This window comes from Delphinus delphis, chromosome 6, assembly GCF_949987515.2.
Source record: "Delphinus delphis chromosome 6, mDelDel1.2, whole genome shotgun sequence".
Classification (NCBI taxonomy): Eukaryota; Metazoa; Chordata; class Mammalia; order Artiodactyla; family Delphinidae; genus Delphinus; species Delphinus delphis.
In genome coordinates this window covers 75,256,752-75,271,718 of record NC_082688.1, presented here as the reverse complement: position 1 = coordinate 75,271,718, position 14,967 = coordinate 75,256,752, and the positions used below count along the sequence as shown (strand labels likewise).

The following is a 14,967-nucleotide window of genomic DNA, read 5'->3' as shown; positions in this document are numbered from 1 at the left end:
TTGTGAACTTGGGGGCAGTTTGGAAGGGCAGCTAGGTGTCAGGTCTGCATAAACATTTAAGAGATTCCTGCCTTAGTGGAAAGAACCCTGGCACCTTTCTGGGCATTAGGTGTGTTTGTTTCTGTTTTTGTGTTTAATACATTAAGAGGTTGAATTGAGTTAAGTGGTTTTCGAGACTTCTTCCCGCTATGAAACCTCCCAGCAGTGATCTCGCTCGCAGGCCTCCCCAGCATATGCGTGGGGTGGGTGGCAGGGTCATGGCTTGAGGAGCGTGAGTTTAAGGTATTGTGCAGGATGATCTAAGGAGACAGTTTAGGGGCCAGGATGCCTGCTTCCACGTCCCACTGGGAAGGGCAGCAAAGGGTGGATGCAGCAGAGGCAGAAGCTTGGGGATGGTCACCAAAGTCACAGAAGTAGAGTTGGCACTAAAGGAGGTGATGTGATACGTTTTCTTCTTATATTTAAAAAAAAAAAATTCCCCAAGCTGCTTGCTCTCCTCTCTTCCCCATTATTTTTCCTTTGAGGTATATTTTTTAAACTTAGTTTTTAAACAAAGCACACAGGTAAAGGACTTTGCAGCACCATGCAAAGATGGTTACAGAGATCTACAATGAGTTTTGAAACATTCTTTTAAGGCTGGGCATCCTTCCAAAGGAGCTGACTTTTCAGTAGATGCTGGAAAATGAAAACGTGGGCACAGTTTAGATTGGCCTGGGGAACTGCACATCTGGTAGCTGCTATTGATCTTCGAATGAAGTATCTGTTTTCTGAAAAGGTTTCTCTTGTTGATCATCCTCTCATCATGATTCTGGGAGCGTGGCCCTCTCACCTGGAGAAGGAACTGTTGTATCTGTGCACCATTCGATTAGCAATAATTTAGACACACAGTTCAATCACACAACTTACTGAGTTTCTGTTTGTGCCCCGTCCTGCGCTAGGTCTTCGTGCTGTGATGAAGTCTAGGGTGGGATCCCAGCCCTCCCAGACCGATGGAGGGGCCAGATGTGTGAGCACAGGGAGGCAGTGTAGTGTGAGGTTACCGTGTGAGTGTGAGAGAGAGGTGGGTACAAGATGTAGAAGTCACAGGACAGAGATGGTGAGCCGTCCCTTTCTTCCTTCCTCTCTACCTCTTTCCCTTTACTATACCAGAGGTTGAAGTTAATCCAGAGAGAAGCTTGAGGCCATGAGGCTGGACAAGGGAGAAGCCTTATCTGGGTGGAGGTGTTTAGATTCCCCGTGGAGAAGGCTGGCCGTATACTGTTCCTGGATGGTAGCCACCTTCGACCTGGGGCTGTCACGCCCGGTACTCACTGACTGTTGTGGAATGTTTAGAAACACCTCGCAGATGAGAGGTTCCTCTGTTAGCATTCTCACTGTCCACAGCTGTGGCTGCACAGTATGTGGGAGAGATGAGCCCTGTGATGGGTGGTCTCTCTTGTCTGAGTCAACACTTGAGGAGACTGTGGATGCCTGGTGTGCAGACACAGACCTTCTGCAGATAAATAAGGTACGTCTTAAACAGGGCCGTCCTTGAATTGATGTCGTAGTGCAGCTCTACTAAAAAACAGCTACGTTTGCATAGGCAAGCCTGTGGGCACAACATGACATTGGGATCTCCATAAGGGCCCTCGAAACAAATAATACCAGTCTTCTCTAAATGGCTTCTGCAGAAATTGATTGAAGTAACAACAGATCAGCCTTACTGCTTATAGGACGTAGCTGTAGGTCTGTTAGTGAACTTTGTTTGCTCACATCAAAACCCTAGATTTACCCCCCTTTTCCCATGCAGCACTGGAGACAAGGGGCTTTGGGGAAGCAGTAAATAGCACACTCCCTGAGGGCAGGCATCTCTCAGGAGGGAAGGCTGCGCCAGCTGAGCATGTGGCCGGTTGATTCTTCTCAAATTCACCAGTTACCTGAGTTAGTACCTCCACTTCCCCTGGGGTAACGTTAGTACAAGGACAGAGAAAGGCCAGTTGTATCCTTAGGGGAACTTCTTCCTGATAAAAACCAAGAATGGGGAAATGGATCTCTCCTTCAAACTTTCCAAGATTTTGTACAGTTTTGAGGGTCACGTCTTATGGAGAAGATGTCAAAGAACAGCCCAGGTTATACTTGGGACCCCTATTGATCATGAAGCCACTTGAAATCCAATACTATGAGAAATCTGGGTTAATAAATGTAACATTTGAAATTTGTCTATCTTTACTCACACTGTCTCACTTATCCCCCAAACACACTGTGATATTGCATTAGTACCCTCATTTAACCAAAGAAGAAATTGAAGCTCAAAGAGAGAGGGTTTAGCCCAGGAGAGTAACTCGTTAAGGGGCAGAGTCTGGACTCAAGCCCACCTCTTTCTGACTCTAAAGGTAGGGCTCTGTGCCGTCCTCCAGGTGGCCACATCGTTTACAATTACTTGTTTGATTCAGTTTTATTTCCAGCCTCTTTTTTAGCTGTGGATGTGTTCAAGAACGTAGAGAGGATAGCATCATTAATTATTTGTCTCAGTTTTATCGCAGCATTATCCTCCTGTCCATCTGTTTCCCCTCTCGAGTTGAAAAGCTCCCAGGTAGATGTTTGTCTTTTCCCTCTCGAGAGTTTCAGGGGATGCAGCCTAAATCCTCCAGCTGGATCACTGTTTGATAACAAGAGTAACGTTCTAATCAGTTGAGAAAGTTATTCTGTTACCAACACAGAGATGATAGCTGGGTTAAAACCAAATGTATTGTATTAAATGTAAAGCATTTAAAAATTTTAAATGAGAAACTTTTATATTCCATTCAAAACAAGTGTTTGAGAGATTACTGGGAGGGCATGCAGCATGTAATTTGCCCTGGTATATCAAAATTCATGAAATAATATTGCACTAAATTTTATTACATGCAGAAATACAAGAACTTCTTCACAATATTAAAGCTAAGTGTGTTATAAGTATTAGGGAATCTTTTTTTAATGTTTTATTTGTTTTATTTTTGGCTGCGTCGGGTCTCCTTAGCTGTGCACGGCTTGCTTCTAGTTGCAGCAAGCGGGGGCTGCCCTTCGTTGCGGTGCACAGGCTTCTCATTGCAGTAGCTTTTCTTGTTGCAGAGCACGGGGTCTAGGTGCGCGGGCTTCAGTAGTTGTGGCTTGGGGGCTCTAGAGCGCAGGCTCAGTAGTTGTGGTGCACAACTTTATTTTTTTTAATTTATTTTATTTATTGACTTTTGGCTGCGTTGGGTCTTCGTTGCTGTGCGCCGGCTTTCTTTAGTTGCCACGAGCGGGGGCTACTCTTTGTTGCGGCTCGCGGGCTTCTCATTGCGGTGGTTTCTCTTGTTGCGGAGAACGGGTTCTAGGCGTGCGGGCTTCAGTAGGTGCAGCGTGTGGGCTCAGTAGTTGTGGCTTGAGGGCTCTAGAGCGCAGGATCCGTAGTTGTGGTGCACAGGCTTAGTTGCTCTGTGGCATGTGGGATCTTCCCAGACCAGGGCTCGAACCCATGTCCGCTGTATTGGCAGGCGGATTCTTAACCACTGCGCCACCAGGGAAGCCCTTACCTTTATTTTTAAAGAAAACAAAACTGAGGTTCATAAAGGGTGTCTTGTCCAAAGATGTAGCCAGTCAGAGTCATTGCCAGGACCTGACTCCAGACCACAAAAGTTCAAGAAATATGTATCATTGGGGTTGGCACATGACCGTTTACATAGGGCTAGGTCTGTGTTTCTCCCATCCTCTTCCCTAACCCCTTAGATGTGCCGTAGAAGTTCCTCTGGTCTTTTTTGTGAGCTACCTGTCTAGAGAGGCAGTCTAAATTAGGGTTGAGAGTTTTGGAGTCAGCTTGGCCACTTACTGTTTCTATGACCTGGGACAAGTTTTACTCTCACTGTATCTCAAGTTTCCCTGAGTATAAAATGGGGACAATAATACCTAACTCATAATTTTCTATTTAAATAAATTGCACAATAAATAAATGTTAGTTATTGTTACTCTTACGTAATTAGGTTGAGTAGAATTTTAACCATTCTAACATTCTCATTGGCTGTTTGCTATCTCTAGAATCTGACTCTGTTAAAACTTGAGTCATAATATGATTCAAAGGATGATGACGATGATAGCAGCAACCACGTTACTCAGTGCCTGCTGTGTTCCAAACATTTAACTAATGTGCCCTCTGGAATTCCCACAGCAACCCTGCAGATGCTATGTTCTTAGCTACTGGGCTATATTGCCTCCAAATTTTGCCTGCAGTTGGTGTTAGTTTTACCCATCCCACCAAGCTTAAAATAGTATTCTTTTGAAAATTAGAAATGGATTTTCCAATTTCCAGTCTTCTAGCGCATTTTGTGTTCTCTAACCCCCTTCAAAGATCTCTTGCAGTGGTTCCAGATGTCATACATAAATTTCCATAGTGCCAGGGATAAAAATTTTCCAGACCCTGAGACTCAAATTCACTTAGAGTGCCTAAAAGTAAATAAGTCTGTTGATAGTTACAGGAACCAACTTCCTTGAATTTGAATGTTTTTCCTTTAAAGCAAGACTTTTCCAAGAAAGAATTGGCATATCCTGTCTCAAAGAGAAAGAAGGAAATGGTAATTGACAATGACCTTTATCCCAGTATCCGATGGAGGTTCTGAGTGACATCACACCAGCTGGTATACACCTTTGCTTTACAAAGTAAAAATACATGTTTTATCTGCCTTATTTTTTTACTTCAGCAATTAAATTAACTCTATCTGTAGTTACCGCCTCATCCTCCATTTCTCTACTGCCACCTGCCTAAGTATTATGGTCTCAAATCATAAGATTTTTTTTCTAACCACAAAAGTATTCTCTAGCTAGCTGAAAGATTTGGAAATAATAGAGAGCAAGTGGTTACTAACTTGGAGAAGTTTTTTTCTTTAAAAATTATTAAAATAATTAGGATGCCTTTCATGAATATTAAATGGGTCAACTGAGCATTTATCTTGCAATAATTTTGCTTTCACTATTTATTTTTAAAACTGTGGTAAAATTGAATCAACCCTATGCAAGGTAGAACCAGAGATTTGCCATCTCCCTCATTACTGGGAATCTAAGCCAGTCTCTGCTGGGCTCAGGAAGGACTTTATTTAAGAGACCTTTATTCTCTTTAAGAAAATATATTTTTAAAAGTCTGTCTTTTCTTCAGCACAGTGTGAGTATATGGTAAATTTAACCACACCAAGTAAACCCCACCCTTTTCTTCTCTTTCTTTCTTTTTTTTTTTTTAAAAAACTGTGAACTAAGCAAATAGGTCTTTCTTTTTTCTTTTTTAGAAATTTATTTATTTATTTTTGGCTGCGTTGGGTCTTAATTGCTGTGCACAGTCTTTCTCTAGCTGCAGCAAGCGGAGACTACTCTTTGTTGCAGTGCGCGGGCTTCTCATTGTGGTGGCTTCTCCTGTTGCAGCGCACGGGATCTGGGTACGCAGGCTTAAGTAGTTGTGGCGCACGGGCTTACTTGCTTCTCAGCATGTGGGATCTTCCCGGACCAGGGCTCGAGCCCATGTCCCCTGCTTTGGCAGGTGAATTCTTAACCACTGCACCACCGGGAAATTCCCTAAATCCCACCCTTTTCTATCCTTCCACTCTTTTTACTCTTTCTTACCACCAAATGTCCTCTTCTGAATGGTGATGTTTCTGAGTCTGTGAAATGAAGAATCCTTGTGGGTCTCTGCTGTAAACACCTGTGCATTGATCAATCACTGTTGTTGCTGCCACTGCAGTATACCAGCTTGCATGCAATATTTTCATCTTTGGAATATTTACTACTATTTTTAATGCTAGACTGTCCACCCTGGTGACTAAAATATGCAAATGAAACAATGAGAATGCAACTTGAATGGATATTGAAGAGCTAGAAATTGATGGGGAGTGATGGTTATGCAACAGACTTCTGTAAGGCTGCACCTGTTTGTACTGATTTCATCTGTGTTCAGAAATAACCTGGGCATTTTAAAGCTCTGAAATCATACATGCCTTTGAAGTTTAAAATGAGGCAGCGCTATCTCTCCCAACTAGTCTAAAATGCAACAGTACGGCAGCTCAAAGTTGAGGAAGTAGATTAGTTGGACCAAAAAAAGGAAAAAGGCAAGACGGCTTCTCAGGCAGGAATCTCTCCAATTTTTGGATTGTTTTGTGAGCAAAGACAGTACCTAATGACTAGGAAGGAGTAAAACACTACATAAAGGTTGATAGAGTCACTTTTTAGGCACAGTCCTTTTATTGGAGCCTGAGAAGGTTAGATGATATTGAATTTATTTTCACACACACACATACACACACACTCCTCTAAAATAAAAACCTAATCTACTTTTATTCAATATTTGGAGTGTGAGAGGAGGGTTCCATGGACTATTCTAGCCATAAAGAGAAAAAAATAGTGGGAAGATAATAAATCAGGTGAGTTATTCTTTAATTCTGAAGAGCTGGAATTTTAGGTAACACATGGGAAAGAACAGCCCATTTGAGAGAGAAGTTGGACAGATGTCTTGACTTTTCAGGACAGCCCAGCAGTTGGTAATATCTGACCTCAGTGCGTAGGCAGTGAACTTACAGTTTGAGGTGGAGTCCCCAAATAATGAAAGGTAGGAGGTCCAATGTGGTTTCACTTTGTCCTTTCACTTTGATGCAAAGGGTTCTTCATTCACTGTCATTTATTCATTCATTCAGCAAACATTCAGTGAAGTCGGCTCTGTTCCAGGCACCATCCTAGCTCCTGGGACCCCAGCAATGAAGATGGCATGGACTGCCTCATGTGGGGTCCTTCTGGGGCCCCCATTTTCCTCATGGCCTTCCTGTAGTGAATTGCCCTGCCAGGAGGAGTGCTTCATCCCACAGAGGAGACATTAAACCTCCTTTCCCCCACTAATATCTCTCTGGGCCCTCTACTTTCTGTCCTGCCTGCCCTTCTGTACCTCCAACGTCTCTAGAGGTGGTCACAGCTGAAGAAGACGCACCTCTCAGGAGTGGATGGGAGAGCTGTTTCATTTCTTCCTTATCCTTGGTGAGGAGTCTTTGATTTTTCAACTAATAAGTCAGAAGACATCAGTAGGAAAAGAAAAATAAGAACTTTTCTTGCCAGTGTTGCTTAGTTACCTTGTCAACATTCCCTTGCAGCCCAGCTGAATGCTTTCTGCATATTTTTATAGTGCACATGTTTTATTGCTATAATTGATCTATTTAGCAGAAAATATGGAGAACACATGGAGCGCCTGTCAATTTTATGCTGTTTATTTGAATAAATGTATGCTGTTTACTTGAAATCTAAGAGAATTTTTCTCTTCACTGTCTTTTTCATTCCTAACCTGAGTAATACCGTGAAGGAATCCCATCATGATCCATGTTGGGGCATTTAATTTTGCAGCTAAAAAAGCAAAAGCCCATGAACTGACCTCAAAACTAGACAGCAAGCTGTGGACTTTTCAAAGGCAGGGCCCAAGTTTTAATTAACTTTGTGTCCTTGGTGCCTGGCCCTTTAGTGAAGGTTTATTGGTTGAATGAGCAGTTAGCTTCAAACATTTCTTAAGAACCAGCATTGTAGTGGGTGTTATTCATAACATAGAATTTGCTATAGTTTTTAGCCACAGGGCAAAGCTGGTGACTTGTTCTTTTCTTTCTGGAGACTGGACAAAGACAGAGAATAACGACAGTGCCGTTGCTAGTCCCACGTTTTCTTTAGCCAAAGCAGCTTTTGTGCCTGAGGCTGCCATGGCAGGAGCAGCAGCCACAGTTCACCTGGCATTTATGACAAGGTCTTCGCTGGGAAGCTCCTGGGTTCTGGGGCTGTGCTCTCCAAATCAATGCAGATCAAGAGACCTGGTCACTGTCACTATCTGTCAAGGCAATTGTATTCAAAACACTGAGTCTCTCATTGTTTTTGTCACATACAGGCAGGCACACTCAGCTGATAACTAGGTTTATGAAGCAAACTGTTGACAAAACAACAAACGGAAGTTTATTTAGTCATCCCCTTTCCCAGCCAGTAGGGCAGCCCACTAACCCAGTACTCCTTAAAGCATATACTTCTGAGATTTTGTTGAAATTCAGGTTCAGATGTACTAGGTTTCGGGAGAGGCCTGAGAGTCTGCATTTCTAGCAAGCTCTCTTAGTTAGATCAGGCCTTGATACTTAAAGTGTCATCCGTGGGCCAATAGATTTGGCATCACTTGGGAACTTGTTAGGCCCGCAGACTCTTAGGCGCCACTCCAGACCTACTGGACCAGAACCTGCATTTTAACAAGATCCCATGTTCACATTTGAGAAGCACTGCTCTAACCATGTAATAAGCCTACAGTGTCAATTATGGGCAAGGGTCCTGCTGGGGCTCTGGGTTGAAAGTAAGGTTAGATGGATTTCTTTTTTTGTTTTTAAACATCTTTATTGGAATATAATTGCTTTACAATGTTGTGTTAGTTTCTGTTGTATGACAAAGTGAATCAGCTATATGTATACGTATATATCCCCATATAGATGGATTTCTTGTTGCCTTTTTACTTCAAAACTCTTTTGTGTACCTGCCTCAGTAGAGCGTCGGACGCTCAGATAAAGACACGGACAGATGCCTCTTTGTTCAGTCATTCAGTGGTGTGATGAATTTGTTTTTATCCATCCTGGAGTGCCATTGTCTTTAAACACAGGGGCCCACTGACCAACCTATCCCTTCTCCAGAAAACGTTATTCTAGACAGAAAAGTTTGACCGGGAGAGACGTGTCTGAGCATGTTAGAATGATGAACACATTGGGGACAGCGTTAGGAGATGGGAGTTTCTGTTTCCTCATCTGTAAAATGCAGATAATAATACCACCTGTTCTAGCTTCCTTTACAGGCTTGTGAGGGGCTTTGACATCTACCTGTGAAGGGGCTTTGAAAACATAAGGATGTTCATGAGATTTTAAAGCAACTTTAGTGAGAAAAAAATCATATATATTTCAGTACTGGAGAGGTCTGGATTCAACACTTAGCCTTACCATCTACTAATTTTGTGATTTCTGCAAAATTATTTCATATGATTGAGCCTCAATTTCTTTTTATATAAAACGGTCATAAAATCATCCATCATGCAAAGTTGTAGTGAGGATTAAAATGTTAATAATATACGTAAAAATCTGGTGCATAGTAGAGTTTAATAAATGGTAGCCAAGAGCAGCACATTAAGGGACTTTGTTGAGAAATAAACTTACAAAGATGACTGTTCCCTCAGGTAAGCCTGTTATACAGGAGCAAAAAGGAAGAGTGACTTTAAAGCTGGTTAAAAGTTTGAATAAACACCCATCCATCTCAAGAGATTGATGTCTTGAAGTTTGTTTTCTAAGTATCTCTGGAAGAAAAATTCCCAAAGCTCAAACAAGGTTTTTTTTACATTTAAATATTAGTGAGTACCAGCCACTGGTGGGTTTTGGGATTAGGGGGATTTGCTATGATTATCTGTCTCATTCACACGCTCTCAACAGAGGTGCCAGAGGGACTTGGTAGTGTCCATGAGAGCCTGGCACTGGTACAGAGGAAGGTTTCCACTTTGGTGTCCGTGCACCCAGACATGCCAGGTCCCGGGGAAACAGCAGAATTAGTGATAACGAGGGTCATGTAAGGTGATGAGATTGCTCTGAGCACCGTGGGAATTGATTGATGGTACCCTCATTATCAGAATAACAGAACAGCAAGTCTTATTTACTGGAGACATGAGGGGGTGGCTGTTGGGTAATTAAACATTTGCGATACAGAGGGACTTGTCTCTTTTAAGAGAAAATAAACGTTCTCGTCCTCCTTTCCCTATCTTCCCAACCTCTAGCTTATATTTTTATTTTGGAAATGCTCTTTGAAGGCCCTCGGCTTTCTTAAGTCTCTTTTCAGGCAGGCTAAGGCTTTGGGATGGTATTCTTTTTTTTTTTTTTTTTTTTTGCGGTACGCGGGCCTCTCACTGTTGTGGCCTCTCCCGTTGCGGAGCACAGGCTCCGGACGCGCAGGCTCAGTGGCCATGGCTCACGGGCCCAGCCGCTTCTCGGCATGTGGGATCTTCCCGGACCGAGGCACGAACCCGTGTCCCCTGGATCGGCAGGCGGACTCTCAACCACTGCGCCACCAGGGAAGCCCCTGGGATGGTATTCTTTTGAAGAAGAGATTGCTACAGTGTGCAGAGTTTGTGTGGTGATAACCTTCCTGGTGATCTTCTGAAGTACCATGAATGTGATTTCACCGACAGCCAAAGGCAGGGTGTCACATGACCCGCTTTTCCGATCTCTTTGAGAGGGTGTGTACACTCGAGGCCAGGTGAGGAGGGACAAGAACACCTCACTGATAATATGGCCTTGCAGTGAAAACCTAATAGGAAGAAGGGTGGGCTTAAGAGGGAGGGAGGGAGCCGACCAAGGCTGCAGGGAGTGGCCAGAAGAGGCATTCAGCTGAATAATCAGCAGTTCTGAGTGAAGCGCAGAGCCTGTGAGAGGCAGTCGGAATGTCTTAGCTGGTTTTGGTTTTTGTTTTGCCGGAATAACTTAAGGTTGAATGCATCACTGAGCCGTGTCTGAGTGTGGCGTAGCAGAGGAGTGGATCAGTGGATCCTGCTTCAAGTCCACTTTAACTGATGCCACGATGGACTCTTCTGACTCCGGCCACAGCTGTTGGCTCATTTTGCTAGGGTTTGACCCATGAATGGATCAGTGATCTCCTCTCTGTTTCCAGGCCACAGGACATCGTCTGCACTTCCAGGCAGTCGATAATTGTGGTCTTTGGGGAATACGTGGATGGAAGCTGTAGGTAAAGGGGCTTCATGAACCAGCAGGAGGGACAGGTTGAAAAGCATCACTTTTTAGAACGTAAGGCTACGTGGAAAGAGCATTTGCTAGCAATCAAAAAGTGAATTTCGATCCTAGCCGTGTCCCTACTCACTATGGGACCTTGTTCAGCAAGTAATTTTATCTCTTGGAGACCCAGGGATAATGATACCTACTACAAATCTACTACACCTATTCTGAATCTGCTATAAATCACACCAGAATTTTAAAAGGGTCAAATGAGGTGATGGAGAAGAGAGCACTGAAGACTTCAAAGCTGCCCTGTCCAGTATAGTAGCCACTAGCTGCATGTGGCTTTTTGGATTATTAATTAATTAAGTCAATCAATTATTTAATTAATTAGAATGAAATAAAAGGAAAAATTCAGTTTCTCAGTCACACTAGCCACCCTTTAAGTACTCAGTAGCCACATGTGGCTAGCGGGTACCATACTGGACAAAAAAGATGCAGAACATTTGCGTTATCACAGAAAGTTGCATCAGATAGTGCCTCAAAGCACTATTTAGGATGTAAAGGATGGCATGTTGTAAGGGTGATAAGTGCTGTCATAGTTAGGGGTTCTTAGAAAGAAACAACCCACTCAAGTTAGCTGGAGTAAAATGAGATATTTGACTAATTCAAGAAAAATGTATATGTCCCAAGGGTTGGAAACACATCTAGGCTTCAAGAGGAAATGGAACCAGTTCCTATAAGGCTATCAAGAATAAAAGAAGCTACTCTCTCCCCACTGTCTCTCTTTCTCTTGTCTTCCTCTGCCTGTGGTCACTTGTGCCCTTGGCTCTGTTTCTCTGTCTGTGCATATGGCATCTTTCTTTCTCTCCTCTTCCTCCTTCACTTCTTCCCCCTCTTCTCCTCAACACCTCCCCCTTTCCTCCCTCCCCTCTCTGCAGACCAGCTTTCTCAACTGTACTACACATGGTCCAAATAGGGCTCAAGCAGACCCAATTTTGTAAAAAATTTGTTTAAGTATCATTGATTTACAATGTTGTATTAGTTTCTGGTGTACAGCAAAGTGATTCAGTTATACATGTATAATAGTTAGCATTTGTTAATCCCAAACTCCCAATCCCATCCCTCCTCCCCCTTGGCAACCACAAGTCTGCTGTCTATGTCTGTGAGTCTGTTTCTGTTTTGTAAATAAGTTCGTTTGTGTCATATTTTAGATTCCACATATAAGTGATATCATATGGTATTTGTCTTTCTCTGTCTGACTGACTTCCGTTGGTACAATAAACTCCAGGTCCATCCATGTTGCTGCAAATGGCATTATTTCATTCTTTTTTATGGCTGAGTAATATTCCATTGTATATATGTGTATATGTGTATATCACATTTTCTTTATCCATTCATCTGTCGATAGACATTTAGGTTGTTTCCGTGTCTCCATGTCTTGGCTATTGCAAATAGCGTCAGGCAGACCCAGTTTTCATCACTTCTCAGGGATAAAGCCTAACAAAGGCTGGATCCTGATTCGAAATTCCCGGGGAAGCCTGCTGGGTGTGATAGCCACCCTGCTCCAATCAGCTGTATCCAGGAGGATGGGGGTAGTGTCCTTATGCTTACTCAATAGGGGCAAGTGGCAGGGGGGGCAGATGCTCTAAAAAGGAGCATATGGGGTTGTGTCATTGACTAACATGCTCATCCTTAACACCTTGGAGCAGTCCATTGAAACTATGATCACACAGGGAAAAGTTCCAGAGATTTGATCAAGGCCATGAAGAAAAAGGGTGTGATACTTTTCCTCCTTTGGCTATTTGGTCATATGATTTGATCACCAATCCGGATTCTCAGGGGTTTGGCTTCACTTCCATGTCCTTATACCTGGATGGAAGTGGGCACAGCCAGAAGTGAGATGGAAGTCAGGTCTAAGCCTTTGTCATTTCTTAAATGCAAACGGGACACTAATGAGACCCTTTTCTCTCCTGCCTTTAGGAAGAAACATGAGGTTCCCCTGGAAATCATTCAAGAGGAAGATGGAAGGGGCTGTCTAAAAAGAGATTGAAAGCTGCAGACCGCAAGACTGGGGCCAGAGGGCTGGCAGTGGAAAACCCTGTTGGGTTGTGATCTCTCATTGAAAAGTCCCAGTTGCCTTTTTGCTTCCTGCAGGGGGAAGGAAGAGAAGGAGAAGACCATGTCCATAGCCTTGAAGCAGGTGTTCAACAAGGACAAGACCTTCCGGCCGAAGAGGAAATTTGAACCTGGCACGCAGAGGTTTGAACTCCACAAACGGGCTCAGGCATCCCTCAACTCAGGCGTGGACCTGAGGGCAGCTGTGCAGCTGCCCAGCGGGGAGGACCAGAATGACTGGGTGGCGGTGCACGTGGTGGACTTCTTCAATCGGATCAACCTCATCTACGGTACCATCTGTGAGTTCTGCACTGAGCGGACCTGCCCTGTGATGTCAGGGGGCCCCAAATACGAGTATCGGTGGCAGGATGACCTCAAGTACAAGAAGCCGACTGCACTGCCAGCCCCCCAGTACATGAACCTTCTCATGGATTGGATTGAAGTCCAGATCAACAATGAGGACATATTTCCAACGTGTGTGGGTAAGTCCATGACCAGCTTCCTGGTTATTTTGTCACTCCCCACCCAAGCTTGGAAGGTTTGCAGGGGCTGCTTCTGGGACTGCCTTTGAATGCCGGATAGCACCTATATCAGTGTTTCCCTAAATTCCATCACTCACATAGCAGCAATTTCCTTTTCCGGATCTAAGGACCTTATTGAAAAAAAAAATCATTCGTAGACCACTTAGAATTATTTTGTAGACCTAAATAGTGGGAAACACTGGCTTGATGAAAAGTTGGATTTGATCTTATTGGCTTCATTAGGATTAGACTCCGAACCCACCCAGAGCTCCTGGTAAAATTTTTAATTTGGAGCTAAGTAACTAGCTAGTTACATTAACTCTGGTGCAATTATTGGTACTCGTCTCTCAGGGTAAGAAATCCCAGTGTGAGAATCCGTGGATTTGTTTGGGAATCAAGCAAACAGGCAGTTAGCATTTTGGAGAAATAAGATCCTGGCATTCTTTTCTCCCCTCTCCTGATCATAGGTATTAATTTCAGTCTGTACTATTAACTCTGGACGCTTGTGTAGCTGCTAGACCAACCCGGACACCTGAAATGCAAATGCTTTTGTTTGCTTTGTGCTCTGAGCCATAAAATTCTTCAAGGGGAGAGACCAGACCTTTCCTATCTCTTATATTTCTTTATGCTGCTGATCATTGAATCTGCAAGCCTGGCAGGTTGAATTCAGAATTCAGTTTTTAGGGCCTTAGGTTCACTAAGGGTGAGCATTCTCTTCTTTGCACTGATGTACCTGTGATACCTAGCATGGTGCCCTGGAACCTTTTAGGCACTCAGGAACTATTTGTGGAATGGTTGAAAAAATACTTATGCTGCTGGAAAATATTATTGAAAAGCTCTGAGATAGTTGGGGTATTAAAAAAAAAAGTGTTTGAAACACATTGGTGAAATCACCTTTAGATGGGGCATGTGTGTCCCCATGTGGCATATGGAAAGTTGAAGTGGGCTGTATGGAAGTAATTATGTTTATACCAGAAAAAAAATGTATATAAATTGATTAGGGCAGTATGTCCATCTTGAAACATTCAGCACACAAACCAATCTGCTCAGAATCCTCGTGTTGACTTGTCCAGTTTCCTCACATACTTTCTGCTGCCCTTGTTAGGGCAGGGACTGGGGTGTATGGCCGCACAACCCCCCTTGGTTGGCTCACCAGCATATGAGGAAGAAGGAAGGTTTCAGAAACTCCCCTGGCTGTATAATTGGCGCCTTGGAGGAGTAGCAGTTTCCTAGGTTCATGTCTTTTTGCACTTTCATTGACTGTCAGAGGCTTCCTCTGGAGCTGGGAGGAATTTGTCTTTTCCAAAAGCATTACAGGCAACTGCCCATGACTCTGCAGAACATACGACGGCAGTAAAGGTAAATAAATGTGGGCAAGGATCCCTCCTTGCTGCCCTTCCCCTTCTGTTTCTTTGACGCTTTGAACTCTGGGCACTTCTGTTCTCTCTGGCAGTTGTGGTTACCACATAGAGTTGCTGACCAGAAATAACATCACAGAGCCTGGTGTGTTACTTAAGAGTGAGGAAGCTTCTGGCCATCTCCCTGGAAAATAGAACATCATAGGTGATTTTAGACTTCGCTTGGAGGAAATC

At 43.5% G+C, this 14,967-nt stretch overlaps 1 protein-coding gene across 3 annotated transcripts in view; it reads left to right on the top strand.

Moving 5' to 3' along the window:
- The window catches only part of MOB3B (MOB kinase activator 3B), a 231,512-nt gene that overhangs the window by 63,541 nt on the left and 153,004 nt on the right, over positions 1–14,967 (top strand). For all 3 annotated transcript variants that reach the window (XM_060014867.2, XM_060014868.2, XM_060014866.2), the window contains exon 2: positions 12,720–13,336. In XM_060014867.2, coding sequence (XP_059870850.1) covers positions 12,919–13,336 — 418 coding nt within the window. In that variant the 5' untranslated portion in view covers positions 12,720–12,918. The remainder of the gene's footprint in view (positions 1–12,719; positions 13,337–14,967) is intronic.